Genomic DNA, 20,112 nt, shown 5'->3' on the forward strand with positions numbered 1-20,112 from the left:
TTAAAGGGGAAATTTTAAGAGTACAGAATCTTTATGTTCCTGTTCGGTCGAAAGGAAACAGTAAAAATTGGAAAGAGCCCTGGTTTTCAAGGGAAATTGGACATCTTGTTCGGAAAAAGAGGGAGATCTACAATAATTATAGGCAGCATGAAGTAAATGAGGTGCTTGAGGAGTATAATGAATGTAAAAAGAATCTTAAGAAAGAAATTAGAAAAGCTAAAAGAAGATAAGCGGTTGCTTTGGCAAGTAAGGTGAAAGTAAATCCAAAGGGTTTCTACAGCTATATTAATAACAAAAGGATAACGAGGGATAAAATTGGTCTATTTGAGAGACAGAGTGGACAGCTATCTGCAGAGCCAAAAGAGATGGGGGAGATATTGAACATTTTTTTTTCTTCGGTATTCACCAAGGAGAAGGATATTGAATTATGTGAGGTAAGGGAAACTAGTAGAGTAGCTATGGATACTATGAGGTTCAAAGTAAAAGAAGTACTGACACTTTTGAAAAATATAAAAGTGGATAAGTCTCCAGGTCCTGACAGGATATTCCCTAGGACATGGAGGGAAGTTAGTGTAGAAATAGCCGGGGCTATGACAGAAATATTTCAAATGTCATTAGAAATGGGAATAGTCCCCAAGGATTGGCGTACTGCGCATGTTGTTCCATTGTTTAAAAAGGGTTCTAAGAGTAAACCTAGCAATTATAGACCTGTTATTTTGACTTCAGTGGTGGGCAAATTAATGGAAAAGATACTTAGAGATAATATATATAAGCATTTGGATAAACAGGGTCTGATTAGGAACAGTCAACATGGATTTGTGCCTGGAAGGTCATGTTTGACTAATCTTGAATTTTTTGAAGAGGTTACTAGGGAAATTGACGAGGGTAAAGCAGTGGATGTTGTCTATATGGACTTTAGTAAGGCCTTTGACAAGGTTCCTCATGGAAGGTTGGTTAAGAAGGTTCAACTGTTGGGTATAAATGCAGGAATAGCAAGATGGATTCAACAGTGGCTGAATGGGAGAAGCCAGAGGGTAATGGTGGATGGCTGTTTATCAGGTTGGAGGCAGGTGACTAGTGGGGTGCCTCAGGGATCTGTGTTGGGTCCTTTGTTGTTTGTCATGTACATCAATGATCTGGATGAAGGTGTGGTAAATTGGATTAGTAAATATGCAGATGATACCAAGATAGTGGGTGTTGTGGATAATGAAGAGGATTTCCAAAGTCTACAGAGTGATTTAGGCCATTTGGAAAAATGGGCTGAAAGATGGCAGATGGAGTTTAATGCTGATAAATGTGAGGTGCTACACCTTGGCAGGACAAATCAAAATAGGACGTACATGGTAAATGGTAGGGAATTGAAGAATACAGTTGAACAGAGGGATCTGGGTATAACCGTGCATAGTTCCTTGAAGGTGGAATCTCATATAGATAGGGTGGTAAAGAAAGCTTTTGGTATGCTAGCCTTTATAAATCAGAGCATTGAGTATAGAAGCTGGGATGTAATGTTAAAATTGTACAAGGCATTGGTGAGACCAAATCTTGTACAATTGTATGGTGTACAATTTTGGTTGCCCAATTATAGGAAGGATGTCAACAAAATAGAGAGAGTACAGAGGAGATTTACTAGAATGTTGCCTGGGTTTCAACAACTAAGTTACAGAGATAGGTTGATTAAGTTAGGTCTTTATTCTCTGGAGCGCAGAAGGTTAAGGGGGGACTTGATAGAGGTCTTTAAAATGATGAGAGGGATAGACAGAGTTGATGTGGACAAGCTTTTCCCTTTGAGAATAGGGAAGATTCAAACAAGAGGACATGACTTCAGAATTAAGGGACAGAAGTTTAGGGGTAATATGAGGGGGAACTTCTTTACTCAGAGAGTGGTAGCGGTGTGGAATGAGCTTCCAGTGGAAGTGGTGGAAGCAGGTTCATTGGTATCATTTAAAAATAAATTGGATAGGCATATGGATGAGAAGGGAATGGAGGGTTATGGTATGAGTGCAGGCAGGAGGGACTAAGGGTAAAAAAGTTGTTCGGCACGGACTTGTAGGGCCGAGATGGCCTGTTTCCGTGCTGTAATTGTTATATGGTTATATGTTATATGGTATACTTTGCTCTCGCCATCACTCTGATATGTTAATCTTCATCTCATCTGTCCACAAGATCTATTTCCAGAACTGTGGTTGCTCTTTTAACTACTTCTTGGGAAACTGTAACCTGGCCATCCTATTTTTCCAGCTAACCAGTGGTTTGCATCTTGCAGTGTAGCCTCTGTATTTCTGTTCAGAAGTCTTCTGCGGACAATGGTCATTGACAAATCCACACCTTACTCCTGAAGAATGTTTCTGATCTGTCGGACAGGTGTTTGAGGATTTTTCTTTATTATAGAGAGAATTCTTCTGTCATTAGATGTGGAGGTCTTCCTTGGTCTGCCAGTCCCTTTGCGATTAGTGAGCTCACCAGTGCTCTCTTTCTTCTTAATAATGCTCCAAACTGTTGATTTTTGGGTAGCCTACGGTTTGGCTGGTGTTTTATTCTTGTGTCTCAGTCTCATAATGGCTTCTTTGACTTTCATTGTCACAACTTTGGTCCTCATGTTGATAAGCAGCAATAAAAGTTTACAATGGCGATGGAAAGACTGGAGGAATGACTAGGTGCTGAGAGCTCTCTTATACCTGCATTAAGGAGGTATTTAACCACATCTGAGCAATTACAAACACCTGTGAAGCCATGTGTCCCAAACATTATGGTGCCCTGAAATGGTGGGACTATGTATAAACACAGCTGTAGTTTCTACATGGTGAAACCAAAATGTATAAAAATACCCTTTAATAAAATCTGACAATGTGCACTTTAACCACATGTGATTTTTTTAATTACAAATCTCAAAATGTGGCGTACAGAGGTAAATAAATAAATGATGGGTCTTTGGCCTAAACATTATGGAGGGCACTGTATCTCAGAACTGTATGAAGTAGAGTCACTGAGGTAAAGTAGGAAGAAAGACTGCTACTTTGCTGTCAGCTTTGTGACCAATGATCAGAGAATCTATTGACCAAAATATGGCCAAGTGTAGTAGGGATCGATGTGAATGGTGAGATGCGTAAGGAATTAAAAGTATTGTATATGAATGCGCGAAGTATAAGAAGTAAAGTAGATGAGCTTGAGGCTCAGTTAGAGGTTGGTAGATATGACATTGTGGGGATTACCGAGACGTGGCTGCAGGAGGATCGGGTCTGGGAACTTAATATTCAGGGTTATACATCCTATAGAAAGGACAGGCAAGTGGGCAGAGGAGGGGGGGCAGCTCTTCTGGTGAGGAATGGAATTCATTCCCTTGTGGAATTGACGAGGTAGAGTCACTGTGGATTGAGTTGTGGAATTGCAAAGGCAAGAAGACACTAATTGGTGTTATCTACAGACCCCCAAATAGTAGCTCGGATGTAGGGTGTAAGTTGCAGCAGGAGTTAAAACTGGCATGTAACAAAGGTAATGCTACTGTGGTGATGGGGGAATTCAATATGCAGGTAGACTGGGAAAATCAGGTTGGTTCAGGACCCCACGAAAGAGAGTTTGTAGAATGCCTCCGAGATGGATTCTTAGAGAAGCTTGAAATGGAGCCGACCAGAGAAAAGGCAATTCTGGATTTAGTGTTGTCCAATGAACCAGATATGATAAGAGAACTCGAGGTAAAGGAACCGCTTGGAGGTAGTGATCATAATATGATTAGTTTTAATCTGCAATTTGAGAAGGAGAAGTTTAAATCGGAAGTGGCAGTGGTGCAGTTGAACAAAGGGGACTATGAAGGCAAGAGAGGGGTGCTGGCCAAGGTAGAGTGGAAAGGGAAACTAGCAGGAATGACAGTGTCCGATTAAGAAAAGGGGAGGTGCAACGAGACCTGGGTGTCATGGTACACCAGTCATTGAAAGTAGGCATGCAGGTGCAGCAGGAAGTGAAGAAAGCAAATGGTATGTTCGCATTCATAGCAAATGGATTTGAGTATAGGAGCAGGGAGGTTCAACTACAGTTGTACAGGGTCTTGGTGAGACCACACCTAGAGTATTGTGTACTTGGTCTCCAAATCTGAGGAAGGACATTATTGGGAGTGCAGAGAAGGTTCACCAGACTGATTCCTGGGATGTCAGGACTTTCATATGAAGAAAGACTGGATAGACTCGGCTTGTACTCGCTAGAATTTAGGAGATTAAAGGGGGATCTTATAGAAACTTACAAAATTCTTAAGGGGTTGAACTGGTTAGATGCAGGAAGATTGTTCCCGATGTTGGGGAAGTCCAGAACAAGGGGTCACAGCTTAAGGATAAGGGGGAAATCATTTAGGACTGAGATGAGAAAAACATTTTTCACACAGAGAGTGGTGAATCTCTGGAACTCTCTGCCACAGAAGGTAGTTGAGGCCAGTTCATTGGCTATATTAAAGAGGGAGTTCTCCTGCACCTATTACCTGTTTCTATGGAACAGCTATGGCAGAATTGTCTGGGCATAATCCGGAAGACACAGGATCATTTCATTCCAAAAAGGAAGAAAGATTCTAAGGGGAGTCGGAGGCAACCGTGGCTGACAAGAGAAGTTAGGGATAGAATAAAACTAAAAGAAAAGATGTATAACACAGCAAAGAGAAGCCAGAAGCCAGAGGATTGGGAAACTTTCATAGGACAACAGAAGGAAACAAAACGGGCAATACGGGCTGAAAAGATGAAGTGCGAAGGGAAGCTGGCCAGGAATATAAAGAAGGACAGTAAAAGCTTATTTAGATTTGTTAAGGGAAAAAGAGTAACAAAGTCCAATGTGGGTCCCTTGAAGGCAGACACGAGTGAAATTATTATGGGGAATAAGGAAATGGCAGAAGAGTCGAACAGGTACTTCGGATCTGTCTTCACTGAGGAAGACACAAACAATCTCCCAGAAGTACTGGGGGACAGAGGATCTAAGGGGGTAGAGGAACTAAAATAAATTTTAATTAGGCGAGAAATAGTATTGGGTAGGCTAATGGGACTGAAGGATGATAAATCCCCTGGGCCTGATGGACTGCATCCCAGGGTCCTCAGGGAGATGGATCTAGAAATAGTGGACGCATTGGTGATCATTTTCCATTGTTTAATAGATTCAGGATCAGTTCCTGTGGATTGGAGGATAGCTAATGTTATCCCACTTTTCAAGAAAGAAGCGAGAGAGAAAACGGGGAATTACAGACCAGTTAGCCTGACTTCGGTGGTGGGAAAGATGCTGGAGTCAATTATTAAAGAGGTAATAATGGGGCATTTGGATAGCAGTAAATGGATTAGTCCAAGTCACCATGGATTTATGAAAGGAAAATCATGCTTGACTAATCTTCTGGAATTTTTTGAGGATGTGACAAGTAAAATGGATGAAGGGGTGCCAATGGATGTAGTGTATCTAGACTTTCAGAAAGCCTTTGATAAGGTCCCACATGGGAGACTGGTGAATAAAATTGGAGCACATGGTATTGGGGGTAGGGTGTTGACTTGGAAAGAAAATTGGATGACAGACCGGAAGCAAAGAGAACGGGTTATTTTCAGAATGGCAGGCAGTGGCGAGTGGAGTGCCGCAAGGCTCGGTGTTGGGGCCTTCAACTGTTTACCATATATATTAATGATTAGGAAGAGGGAATTAGGAGCAACACTAGCACGTTTGCGGATGACACAGTGCTGGGTGGCAGTGTGAACTGTGAAGAGGATGTTAGGAGGTTGCAGGATGACCTGGACAGGTTGAGTGAGTGGGCAGATGCGTGGCAGATGCAGTATAATATAGATAATTGTGAGGTTATCCACTTTGGTGGCAAAAACAAGGGGGCAGATTATTATCTCAATGGGGTTAGGCTTGGTTAGGGGGTGGTCCAACGAGACCTGGGCGTCCTTGTACACCGGTCACTGAAAGTTGGCTTGCAGGTACAGCAGGCAGTGAAGAAAGCTAATGGAATGTTGGCCTTCACAACAAGAGGAGTTCAGTATAGAAGTAGAGAGGTTCTTCTGCAGTTGTATAGGGCTCTGGGAAACATAGAAACAATAGGTGCAGGAGTAGGCTGATCATCCAAAATCAGTACCCCATTCGTGCCTTCTTCCCATATCCCTTGACTCCGCTAACCCTAAGAGCTCTATCTCTCTTTTGAATGCATCCAGTGAATCAGCCTCTACTGCCTTCTGAGGCAGAGAATTCCACTAATTCACAAATCTCTGTGTGAAAAAGGTTTTCCTCATCTCAGTTCTAAATGGCCTACCCTATTCTTAAACTGTGGCCCCTGGTTCTGGACTCCCCCAACATCGGGAATATGTTTCCTTCATCTAGCGTGTCCAAACCCTTAATAATTTTATATGTTTCTGTAAGATCCCCTCTGATCCTTCTAAATTCCAGTGAATACAAGCCCAGTCGCTCCATTCTTTCATCATATGACAGTCCTGCCATCCCGGGAGTTGCTCTTGTGCTGCACAATGGGACGGATATCTGGTGACGTGGAGGCAAGACTGCAGTAAGTTCAGCAGCAACATACCCAGAGATTATTTGGAAAATATGGCCACACAAGTTATTTGTATCACAAACGTACAGATTTTACTGTAGTTGTAGAAAGGCAATGCTGATCACTGTTGTACTTGTGTTGCTGCCACACAACTTTGTGTGCATTTACACCTTTGTTTCTCCTGTAACCACTAAGTCACTCTTGTTTTTCAATTTACTGTGCAGGTTGTTCTTGGAAAAGGTACCTAAACACCGGGATTATAAAACCATTGTCGTACCAGAAAAAAAGGAAACTGTAAAAGTAAGTGAATCACTTCCTTTGGTGCTTGATTGCACATAGTTGAGTTGCTGCCTTACAATGCCAACGACCTGGGTTTGATCTTGACTACGGGTGATGCATGTGTGGAGTTTGCACATTCTCCCTGTGAGCATGTGGGTTTTCCCCCTGTTATCCAGGTTCCTCCCACATTCCAAGGACGTGCAGGTTTGTTGCTGAATAGGTTTCTGTAAGTTGACCCCAGCATGTAGGATAGAACGAGTGTGAGGGTGATTGTTGATCAGAGCGGATACAGTTGGCTAAAGAGCCTGTTTCCATGCTGTATCTCTAAATACATTACATTAAGTGGCTTTCACTCCAACTGAGGTTGAGCAGTGCCATCTGCATTTTGCAGTTTTACTCAAGGGTAAGTTAGGAGGATGAGCAGTCCTCTCCCAGCAAGAAAGAAAGAACACAATACATGACAGAAAATAAACACTAAACATAAAACATCCACCACAGTGGGACCAGCACTTCTGTGGACCCGTGGTTGGGGCCTTGCACCCTCCGTAGTCGCCGCTACGGATGGCCCGATGTATAGGCCCTCTAGCTGGGATGATGGAAACTCTGACGTCGGGACGGATCGGAATTCCCGAATCGACTGCTTCCTATCGGGGACCGCGGCTTCACAATGCCAAGTCCACAGGCACAGAAGGTCACAGGCAGCTCCATGGTGGTAAAGTCCGTGCCACGCCCGTGGCTGGAATCTCCACAGACCAAGCTCCATGGTATTCGAGCAGTACTCCTTGGGCGGAGCTCCAACACTGGTGTTGAACCCCACACTGCGCCCCCTGCTGAACCTCTAGGCTCTGGCCTGGTATCCTGTCGGGAAGGCCACACCAATCCAGTTGAAAGACTGTGAGGGGGGCGAAAATGCAACATGGAGAGAAGTCACATCTCCGCCGAGGTAGGTGACTGGAAATGGTTTCCCCCAAACCCCCGCCAGCGTCCCCGACATAAGGCACCCGGCAGACACTAACACATACACTAGGACACACTAAAAATAACAAAAGTTGGCGAGGCTGCCACAGGCGGCACATTCTTGGAACCAATCTATACTAAACTAAACTAAACTGTGACCATAGTTGGGTAACTGGAAATGGGTGTTGTGGGGAGGGAGGGGGTGGGATGGGAGGGAGGGGTGGTGGTGGGTGTATGGTTCATTAATGCCCCTTGGGCATTGTATAGCACACTTGCCCATTCTGGCCCCGGATCCACAGTAATGGGGTTAACTATGACAGGCCCTTTGAAATGACTTCACAGTTTTGTATCACAACTAATCTATTGGAATGGGAAATTAATTATTAAAAATCTTTTTTTTTTTGTTTTTTTTTTTGTTTATTTTATTAGAAGTTAATACATCACAAAACAGTACAGTGGCACCTAATTTTAGGTGCCAACTATGTAATAACGTAATCCATTCTATGTACAACCTCTAGTTTTATGTTATAAGAAAGAAGTAAGCAGAACAAGAAAAAGAAAGCAATAGAAAGGGGAAAAAGTGGAGAAATAGATGGTAGAGAGTAGAAAAACGTGAAGTGTGTATATAAAAAAAAAAAAAAAAGGAAGAGAGAAAGAGGCAAGTAGAAATAGAAGAGAAGGCCCCTTAAAAGAGAATTTTTCAAATCTGTATTCGGAGATGTAGCTCTATCCGCGTCATGAACTGAAATCAGCAAACCTTACGGCACCGCTGCATCACATGATTCCAAAAAGTCGATGAAAGGAGACCAACTCTTTAAGAATTGGTCATATTTATCTATTAGTCGGAGTCTCATTTCTTCAAGGCGTGCTATGTCCATCATATTCCTAATCCACATTTTAACAGTTGGTGTGGTTGTATTTTTCCAAAATTTAAGTATCAATTTCTTTCCAATTATTAACCCATAATTAAAAAAAACATTTTGATCTTTATTTAAATTGGTATCTTCTCCTATTATTCCAAATATAATCCATTCCGTTTTGGGTTCTATTCTTGACTTGAAAATCTTTGTAAATATATCAAATATATCACTCCAAAATTTATTCAACTTTGTACATCCAACAAATGAGTGTGTTATATTAGCGTTTTGAAACAAACATTTATCGCATCTGGGAGAGACGTTTGGATAAAATTTATTCAACCTCGTTTTTGAATAATATAGTCTATGTAATAATTTGAATTGAATTAAATTATGTCTTGCATTAATAGAACAGTTATGTGTATTCATCAAATATTTTTCCCATCTATCCTTAGAGATCTTTGTCATTAGCTCTTGTTCCCAATCTTCCCTTAATGCTTCTGTTGAGGGTGATTCTCTATTTAATATATTATTATAAAAGTATGATATTAATTTTTGTGAATCAGCCTTGATATTCATTGCTTCTTCTAAAGGATCTAAAAATATAGTTTGAAATCTATGTGTATGTTTCTTCATAAAGTCACATACCTGTATATATTTAAAATATTGATTATCCTTCAATTTAAATTTAAATTTTAATTGTTGAAATGATAACAGTTTGCCCACTTCATACATGTCCCCTACTTTCCTAATCCCCAGTCTATCCCATTGTTGATATGTGTTGTCGATGAGAGAAGGTTTGAATGCGGGGTTGTTCAATAGTGGGGTTAATACTGATAAATTATTTAATTTCAAGGATGCTTTTATTTGTTTCCAAATTCTTATTATATTGTGAATAATTGGGTTCTTCTTATATATTATACTATTCAATTTTATCGGTGAGAGCAGGATCGTTCCTATATCGTACGGATAGCACTCCTCTTTCTCCATTCTTATCCACTCCAATTGCTGAGTGGAACTATCTAGCCAGTATATTATGTTCTTAATATGCACTGCCCAGTAGTAATATATAAAGTTAGGTAATGATAAACCCCCCACTTCTTTAGATTTGCACAAATGCTTTCGTTGAATTCTATGTGTTCTGTAGTCCCATATAAAATTAGTGATAGTGGAATCTAATTTTTTGAAAAAATATTTTGGAATATATATTGGGATTGCTTGAAACAAATATATTAATTGTGGTAAGAAAGTCATTTTTATAGCGTTAATTCTACCTATCAATGAGAGTGGAAGCGTTTTCCAAAATTTAATCGTATCATTCAGTTTATTTAATAGTGGTATAAAATTGGCACTAAATAATGATTTGTGTCTTCTCGTAATTTGAATACCCAGGTACTTGAATTTTTCTGTTGCAATTTTGAAGGGGAATTTTAGTAAGTGTCTCGAATCCTGTGGTTTTAAAGACATAATTACGCTTTTATTCCAATTTATTCTGTATCCTGAAAAAGAGCCGAATTCCTCAATTAGTGTTAATAAGGTGGGTATACTCGTTTGTGTATTAGTAATATATAAAAGGATATCATCAGCGTATAATGAAATTTTATTCTTTGAGTCCTTGCTGTTATATCCATGAATATTCGGGTGATTTCTAATCCTTTCGGCCAGCGGTTCTATCATAAGGGCAAATAGCAATGGTGATAAGGCACACCCTTGCCTATTACCCCTTGATAAGTAAAATTTTGGAGATAACGTATTGTTAGTTAATATTCTTGCCGTAGGTCTATCATAAAGTAGTTTAATCCATCTGATAAAAAATCTTTTTTTTTAATTTTGGAGTTGTTACAATTATTGCCCACAAGAATGTGTAGTCAGCCACTTTGAATGTGTTGCAGTCCCTCCAGTGAAGGTATTCTCAGAGTGTATTATGTGGGATAGGGTTACACCCACTGCCGATGAATGACTAAGAACATATTTCCTTGTCAGGTTCTGCGCAAGTGTTTAGTTCACTTTAGACATACAGCATGGATGCAGGTCCGTTGGCCCACCGTGTCCACGTCGACCAGCGATTTCCCATTCATACTAGTTCTATGTTATACCACCTTCTCATACACATTAAAGGTACAACCACAGTGTACAGATACAGGGTGAAGGGAATAAGGTTTAGTGCAAGGTGAAGTCCGATTAAAGATAGTTAAAGTTTCTCCAATGAGGTAGATGGTCGGTTAGATTCAGATTCAGATTCAGATTCAATTTTAATTGTCATTGTCAGTGTACAGTACAGAGACAACAAAATGCATTTAGCATCTCCCTGGAAGAGCGACATAGCAAATGATTTGAATAATAATAATAAGTGTCCGGGGGGGGGGGGGGGGGGGTGGTGATTGGCAGTCACCGAGGTACGTTGTTGAGTAGAGTGACAGCCGCCGGAAAGAAGCTGTTCCTCGACCTGCTGGTTCGGCAACGGAGAGACCTGTAGCGCCTCCCGGATGGTAGGAGGGTAAACAGTCCATGGTTGGGGTGAGAGCAGTCCTTGGCGATGCTGAGCGCCCTCCGCAGACAGCGCTTGCTTTGGACAGACTCAATGGAGGGGAGCGAGGAACCGGTGATGCGTTGGGCAATTTTCACCACCCTCTGCAATGCCTTCCGGTCGGAGACAGAGCAGTGGCCATACCATACTGTGATGCAGTTGGTAAGGATGCTCTCGATGGTGCAGCGGTAGAAGTTCACCAAGATTTGAGGAGACAGATGGACCTTCTTCAGTCTCCTCAGGAAGAAGAGACGCTGATGAGCCTTCTTGATCAGAGTAGAGGTATTGTGGGTCCAAGAGAGGTCATCGGAGATGTTGACTCCCAGGAACCTGAAGCTAGAAACACGTTCCACCTCCGTCCCGTTAATGTGGATGGGGGTGTGCGTGCCGCCTCTGGACTTCCTGAAGTCTACAATGAGCTCCTTGGTCTTCTTGGAGTTAAGGGCCAGGTTGTTGTCAGCGCACCATGCTGCTAAGTGCTGGACCTCCTCCCTGTAGGCCAGCTCATCGTTGTTGCTGATGAGGCCAATCACCGTTGTATCATCTGCATACTTGATGATGGTGTTAGTACCATGTACAGGTGTGCAGTCATAGGTGAAGAGGGAGTAGAGGAGGGGGCTCAGCACACAGCCCTGTGGAACGCCGGTGTTCAGGGTGAGGGTTGAAGAGGTGTGCTTGTCTAACCTCACAGACTGGGGTCTGTTGGTTAGAAAGTCCAGTATCCAGTTGCAGAGGGAGGGGTCGATGCCCAGGTTACCGAGTTTGGTGATCAGTTTTGATGGTATAATGGTGTTGAATGCTGAGCTGTAATCGATGAACAGCATTCTTACGTAAGTGTCTCTGTTGTCGAGGTGGGAGAGGGCGGAGTGAAGTGCCGTTGAGATGGCATCCTCCGTACTCCTGTTCTTGCGGTAGGCAAACTGATAGGGATCCAGTGTGGGGGGTAGGCAGCTTTTGAGGTGTGCCAGGACCAGCCTCTCGAAGCACTTGGTGATGATGGGGGTAAGTGCAACTGGGCGGAAGTCGTTGAGGCTTGCCGCAGTGGAGTGTTTTGGCACTGGCACGATGGAGGTGGTTTTAAGGCAAGTGGGGACAACTGCTTGGGCAAGTGACAGGTTGAAGATGTCAGTCCAGACGTCTGTCAGCTGCGCAGCACAGGCCCTGAGAACGCGCCCGGGGATGCCGTCAGGGCCAGCAGCCTTACGTGCGTTAGTCCTACTCAGTGCCACGTATACGTCGTAGGGGGTGAGTGTGAGGGGTTGGTGATCGGCAGGTAGCACAGCCTTGATGGCTGTCTCTAGATTGTCCCTGTCGAAGCGGCCATAGAAGTGATTAAGCTCCTCAAGGAAGGAGGCGTCGCTGGATGTGGGGATGATGTTGGGGGGTCTGTAGTCCGTGATGGCCTGGATGTCTTGCCACATGCGTCGGGGGTCGGAGTTGTTGTTGAAGTGCTCCTCAATCCTGAGCTTATGGCAGTGCTTGGCCTTCCTGATGCCCCTCTTCAGGTTAGCCCTGGATGAACTGTAGGCTCAAGCATCGCCTGACCTGAAAGCGGTGTCCCGTGCTTTCAGCAGTAGCCTGACCTCGCTGTTCATCCATGGCTTCTGATTCGGGAATATGGTCACCTGTTTGAGGGAGGTGACACTATTGATGGTGGAGTTTATAAAGTCCAGAACAGAGGATGTGTAGGAATCAATGTCCGTGTGAGAGTCAAGGGTGGCCTGGGCTGCAAACGCCTTCCAGTCAGTGTTTCCAAAACACTGCTGAAGTGTGAAGTCCGCTTCCTCTGACCAGGCTTTAACTGTCCTCACAGTTAGTCGGTTAGTCGGTGATTGGATGGTTATGTTGCCTGATTAACTGCTGGGAAGAAGCTGTCCCTGAATCTGGAGGTGTGCGTTTTCACACATTAGTGCCTGCTGTGAGAGGGGAGGAGAGAGTGTCCGGGATGAGATTTGTTCATGACTATGCTGCGTGAGGCAGCGTGAGGTGTAGATAACTAATAACTCTTTTATTTTTCATCAATGGGTAAAATCCTCGGCATCTGATGAGCGGAGGGGGACTCTGAGTAAGATGGCCAAATATCACAACCTAAAATCAATATACAGCGCAAACAGGAAGTGGTCAAGATTAGACATTTAATTATGTAGACGGCAAGGCAACTTTAGCATTCACAAACCAACTTTTCAATTTGGTCAAGGCAACTTTAGCATTCTCAAACCAACTTTTCAATTGGGCAAGGCAACTTTCGCATTCTCAAACCAACTTTTCAATTAACCATATAACCATATAACAATTACAGCACGGAAACAGGCCATCTCGGCCCTACAAGTCCGTGCCGAACAATTTGTTTCCCTTAGTCCCACCTGCCTGCACTCATACCATAACCCTCCATTCCCTTCTCATCCATATGCCTATCCAATTTATTTTAAAATGGTACCACCGAACCTGCCTCCACCACTTCCACTGGAAGCTCATTCCACACCGCTACCACTCTCTGAGTAAAGAAGTTCCCCCTCATGTTACCCCTAAACTTCTGTCCCTTAATTCTGAAGTCATGTCCTCTTGTTTGAATCTTCCCTATTCTCAAAGGGAAAAGCTGGTCCACATCAACTCTGTCTATCCGTCTCATCATTTTAAAGACCTCTATCAAGTCCCCCCTTAACCTACTGCGCTCCAGAGAATAAAGACCTAACTTATTCAACCTTTCTCTGTAACGTAGTTGTTGAAACCCAGGCAACATTCTAGTAAATCTCCTCTGTACTCTCTCTATTTTGTTGACATCCTTCCTATAATTGGGCAACCAAAATTGTACACCATACTCCAGATTTGGTCTCACCAATGCCTTGTACAATTTTAACATTACATCCCAGCTTCTATACTCAAAGCTCTGATTTATAAAGGCTAGCATACCAAAAGCTTTCTTTACCACCCTATCTATATGAGATTCCACCTTCAAGGATCTATGCCCGGTTATTCCCAGATCCCTCTGTTCAACTGTATTCTTCAATTCCCTACCATTTACCATGTACGTCCTATTTTGATTTGTCCTGCCAAGGTGTAGCACCTCACATTTATCAGCATTAAACTCCATCTGCCATCTTTCAGCCCATTCTTCCAAATGGCCTAAATCACTCTGTAGACTTTGGAAATCCTCTTCATTATCCACAACTTGGTATCATCTGCATACTTACTAATCCAATTTACCACACCTTCGTCCAGATCATTGATGTACATGACAAACAACAAAGGACCCAACACAGATCCCTGAGGCATCCCACTAGTCACCTGCCTCCAACCCGACAAACAGCCATCCACCATTACTCTCTGGCGTCTCCCACTGTTGAATCCATCTTGCTACTCCTGCATTTATACCCAACAGTTGAACCTTCTTAACCAACCTTCCATGAGGAACCTTGTCAAAGGCCTTACTAAAGTCCATATAGACAACATCCACTGCTTTACTCTCGTCAATTTCCCTAGTAACCACTTCAAAAAATTCAAGAAGATTAGTCAAACATGAAGTTCCAGGCACAAATCCATGTTGACTGTTCCTAATCAGACCCTGTTTATCCAGATGCTTATATATATTATCTCTAAGTATCTTTTACATTAATTTGCCCACCACTGAAGTCAAACTAACAGGTCTATAATTGCTAGGTTTACTCTTAGAACCCTTTTTAAACAATGGAACAACATGCGCAGTACGCCAATCCTCGGGGACTATTCCCGTTTCTAATGACATTTGAAATATTTCTGTCAATGTCCTAGGGAATATCCTGTCAGGACCTGGAGACTTATCCACTTTTATATTTTTCAAAAGTGTCAGTACTTCTTTTACTTTGAAACTCATAGTATCCATAGCTACTCTACTAGTTTCCCTTACCTCACATAATTCAATATCCTTCTCCTTGGCAATTAGACAAGGCAACTTTAGCATTCTCAAAGCAACTTTTCAATTGGGCAAGGCATTCTCAAATCAACTTTTCAATTAGGCAAGGCAACTTTAGCTTTCTCAAACCAACTTTTCAATTAGGCAAGGCAACTTTCGCATTTTCAAACCAACTTTTCAATTAGACAAAGCAACTTTAGCATTCATCTACTGTATCCGCTCCAACTTTATCTACTGTATCCGCTGTTCCAGGTGTCAACTTCTGTACATTGGCGAGAGCATGCGCTGGCTCGGCGATCGTTTCGCTGAACACCTCCGCTCAGTCCGCTTTAATCTACCTGTATTCCCGGTTGCTCAGCACTTTTAACTCACTCTCCCATTCCCAATCTGATCCGTCTGCCCTGGGCCTCCTCCATTGTCAGAGTGAGGCCCAGCGCAAATTGGAGGACCAGCACTTCATATTTCGCTTGGGTTGTTTACATCCCAGCAGTTTGACCATTGACTTCTCTAATTGTAAATAGCCCTTGATTTCCCTATCTCTCCATTCCCTTCCCCTGCCCAGTTCTCCCACCAGTCTTACAGTCTCCAACTACATTATATCTCTGTCCCGCCCACTCCCCTGAAATTAGTCTGAAGATGGGTCTCGACCCGAAGCGTCACCCATTCCTCCTCTCCAGAGATGCTGCCTGTCCTGCTGAGTTACTCCAGCATTTTGTGTCTACCTAAGTGATAGGTGGATACAGGTGAGTGTGGTTTGATTGGCAGATGGATGGACTAAAGCCAGAGATAAAAAGGAGACAAAAGGTGTCAGATAAGAAAGGAAGAGGAGTGAAATGTGACTAATCTCCAAAACCGCACGTCTTTGAGATATGGGAGGAAACGCGCATGCTCACACGGAGAACGACAAACTCCACACAGACAGCACCCGAGATCAGGATCAAACCCGTCTCTGGCACCGTGAGGCAGTAGTTCTACCAGCTGTGCCACTGTGCCACCTATTCTCCATGCCCTTGTCTGAAGCGCCAACACTCCAGAACATATCCCGTCTATCAGTGGCTGGAAACAGATTGCCGTGTGCCCCACCGAATAACTTGCCGAAATTGCCTCTGGCACACTTGAAGAGTATCATATCAGCTGCATTTTCCACCTTGCATGCTACTGTAAGATGGATGCTGTGCTGATTAGTTCTCCCTTCATTTAAACAGACTTGTAGTCAACAAACTTGCTACTCGGTCTTCACTACAGGAATAGGCATTGTAGCATAAATTAGATATGTATAAATGTTAGACAGATCAGAGAATAATACATTGGGTATCTCATTGCATTTGATAAGAACATTACTCGGAGGAGGATGTTTGGACATGGGGAGCTCCTCCATTTTGTTATCTCAAATTAAGCTTCTGACCCTCAAAGAAATTCAGACTTGAATCTGCTTGACTTAGAAACATAGAACATAGGTGCAGGAGTAGGCCATTCGGCCCTTCGAGCCTGCACCGCCATTCAATATGATCATGGCTGATCATCCAACTCAGTATCCTGTACCTGCCTTCTCTCCATACCCCCTGATCTCTTTAGCCACAAGGGCCACATCTAACTCCCTCTTAAATATAGCCAATGAACTGGCCTCAACTACCTTCTGTGGCAGAGAGTTCCAGAGATTCACCACTCTCTGTGAAAAATGTTTTTTTCATCTCGGTCCGAAAGGATTTCCCCTCTATCCTTAAGGTGTGACCCCTTGTCTTGGACTTCCCCAACATCGGGAACAATCTTCCTGCATCTAACCTGTCCAACCCCTTAAGAATTTTGTAAGTTTCTATAAAATCCCCCTTTAATCTCCTAAATTCTAGCTAGTACAAGCCGAGTCTATCCAGTTTTTCCTCATATGAAAGTCCTGACATCCCAGGAATCAGTCTAGTGAACCTTCTCTGCACTCCCTCTATGGCAATAATGTCCTTCCTCAGATTTGGAGACCAAGTACACAATACCAGGTGTGGTCTCACCAAGACCCTGTACAACTGTAGTTGAACCTCCCTGCCCCTATACTCAAATCCTTTTGCTATGAATGCTAACATACCATTCGCTTTCTTCACTACCTGCTGCACGTGCATGCCTACTTTCAATTTCGGCCCGAAACGTCGCCAATTTCCTTTGCTCCATAGATGCTGCTGCACCCGCTGAGTTTCTCCAGCATTTTTGTGTACCTGCTGCCTACTTTCAATGACTGGTGTACCATGACACCCAGGTCTCGTTGCATCTCCCCTTTTCCTAATCGCCCACCATTTAGATAATAGTCTACTTTCCTGTTTTTCCCACCAAAGTGGATAACCTCACATTTATCCACATTATACTGCATCAGCCATGCATTAGCCCACTCACCCAGCCTATCCAAGTCATCTATGTGAAAGTATGCCCGTCATTTTGTCACTATCAGTGCTGTTGCTCCCTGAGTGCCATTACAATTCCATTTGTATGCTATGTTCCAGTGCTGCGTGTGACTCACCTTGCAGAAAGCCTGGTGGAGGGAGCATGTTTTAAAAAGTGTTTGGTGTGCACTTGACGATCCATGAACATGGGTCCAAACCTGGAGCAGGATTGTGGCAACAAACTGGGTGGTCCTTTCTCCAACTAGCATGGGCAATGTCGGCTGGATGGCTGGCTCGTTTTGGTCAAAACACAAAGGGCTGGAGTAACTCAGTGGATCTGGCGGCATCTCTGGAGGACATGGATAGGTGATATTTCTGATCAGGTCTTTTTCTTCAGACTCGATTCTCTGCTGCTTGTGAGCTCACACTGAGCAGGCGAGGACTTAACTGTCAGGGAATCCCTGGCAAGAACCTGGTTTACAATTTGTGCTGGAGCGTTCTGACTATCACAGTGATTGTTAGATTGTGAATGGTTTTGAATTGTGCTAAATCAACGTTGGCAATTGATATTGGAATGCCATATTAGGTAATGCCATGGTAAATGGTAGGGAATTGAAGAATACAGTTGAACAGAGGGATCTGGGTATAACCGTGCATAGTTCCTTGAAGGTGGAATCTCATATAGATAGGGTGGTAAAGAAAGCTTTTGGTATGCTAGCCTTTATAAATTAGAGCATTGAGTATAGAAGCTGGGATGTAATGTTAAAATTGTACAAGGCATTGGTGAGACCAATTCTGGAGTATGGTGTACAATTTTGGTCGCCCAATTATAGGAAGGATGTCAACAAAATAGAGAGCGTACAGAGGAGATTTACTAGAATGTTGCCTGGGTTTCAACAACTAAGTTACAGAGATAGGTTGAATAAGTTAGGTCTTTATTCTCTGGAGCGCAGAAGGTTAAGGGGGGACCTGATAGAGGTCTTTAAAATGATGAGAGGGATAGACAGAGTTGATGTGGACAAGCTTTTCCCTTTGAGAATAGGGAAGATTCAAACAAGAGGACATGACTTCAGAATTAAGGGACAGAAGTTTAGGGGTAATATGAGGGGGAACTTCTTTACGCAGAGAGAGGTGGCGGTGTGGAATGAGCTCCCAGTGGAAGTGGTGGAGGCAGGTTCATTGGTATCATTTAAAAATAAATTGGATAGGCATATGGATGAGGAGGGAATGGAGGGTTATGGTATGAGTGCAGGCAGGTGGGACTAAGGGGAAAAAAAAATTTGTTCGGCATGGACTTGTAGGGCCGAGATGGCCTGTTTCCGTGCTGTAATTGTTATATGGTTATATGGTAACGTGTCGGTATCGTGTTTTTCTTTTTCTAGAAACTAAAAGAAATTGCCTTTCCGAAGGCGGAGCTGTTGAAGGGTGAGCTTCTGAAGAGATATGGAATCGAGTTTGCAGAATACCAGGAGCAGCAGGTATGTGTGGCTCAGCACAAGCTGCTGCTTTGTAGCACAAGCTACTGGCACCTGTCTTCCCCTGGCTTTAGTCAGTGATGTCGCCTTATTCATTTTGATATTAAGGAGGAGGAAGTGTTTGGTATCTTACGTTGTATACATGGACTTGAGTAAAGCATCTGGCAAGGTACTCTGTGGTTGGCTAGTCCAGAAGATTAAGTCACATGGGATCCGCGGTAAATTGGTGAATTGGATTCCACAGTCAAAAAGGCACAACAGAGGATGTACTTCCTGTGGCAGCTGAGGAAGCACAATCTGCCACAGGCAATGATGGTCCAATTCTATACGGCCATCGTAGAGTCTGTTCTCACCTTCTCCATCATGGTCTGGTTTGGCTCAGCCACCAAGCACGACATCCGGAGGCTGCAGCGAATTGTGCGATCAGCTGAGAAGGTTATTGGTTGCAACCTTCCCCCCATTGACGAACTGTACACTGCAAGGGCCAGGAAGCGAGCGGATAAGATCATCTCTGACCCCTCTCACCCTGGCCACAAACTCTTTCAATCACTTCCCTCTGGACTGTCAAAGCTGCCACAGCCAGACATAAAAACAGCTTTTTTCCATGATTAGTAGCTCTACTCAATAACCAAAAATGTGTAGCCTCCTTTTCCTCTGGTATTTTATGTAATTCACTTGTTTAATCGATAACGTTTTATTATTAATGTTTAATGTTTTATGTGTCATTACGAACTGTCACTGTATGTCATGTTGTTATATGCGGGCGGAGCATCAAGGCAAATTCTTTGTATGTGAATACTTGGCCAATAAACATAAAACTTAAGCTTAAAATTGGCTTGGCCATAAAAGAGAAGGAGGAGTGGCAGAGTGTTTTTTTTCTGACTGTTGGTCCATGACCAACTGTGTTCTGCAAGGATCAGTTCTGGGACCTCCATACATAAAAATGATATGAATGAAAATGTAAGTATCTGCTTAGCAAGTTTACAGACTATTTACAAATTGGTGGAGTAGTGGGTAGTAAGAAAGGTTGTCAATGGTACAGCGGAATGTAGATTAGCTGAAAATATGGGCAGAGAAATAGCAGATGGAGTTTAATCTGGACAAATGCCCAGAACTTCCTTGCTTTCACAAATCTGGCTCATCTTTGAACTGGTGGAGTTTTAACATCCTTGGGTTGATGGCAATTAAATGCTGAGGGAGGCTTTTCAAATTGCTGGCTGACTGATTTTTTTGGTAGCAAAGCTTTGGAGAAAGAAAACCAACTAACTTTAT

The 20,112-nt window shown here is 43.1% G+C and overlaps 1 protein-coding gene across 6 annotated transcripts in view; it reads left to right on the top strand.

The window, feature by feature from the left end:
• LOC129713144 (STAM-binding protein-like) overlaps positions 1-20,112 on the top strand; it is a 72,031-nt gene that overhangs the window by 17,683 nt on the left and 34,236 nt on the right. For all 6 annotated transcript variants that reach the window (XM_055661972.1, XM_055661974.1, XM_055661973.1 and 3 more), the window contains 2 exons: positions 6,718-6,793; positions 18,748-18,843. In XM_055661972.1, coding sequence (XP_055517947.1) covers positions 6,718-6,793; positions 18,748-18,843 — 172 coding nt within the window. The remainder of the gene's footprint in view (positions 1-6,717; positions 6,794-18,747; positions 18,844-20,112) is intronic.

This window comes from Leucoraja erinacea, chromosome 35 (assembly GCF_028641065.1).
Source record: "Leucoraja erinacea ecotype New England chromosome 35, Leri_hhj_1, whole genome shotgun sequence".
NCBI classification, from domain to species: domain Eukaryota; kingdom Metazoa; phylum Chordata; class Chondrichthyes; order Rajiformes; family Rajidae; genus Leucoraja; species Leucoraja erinaceus.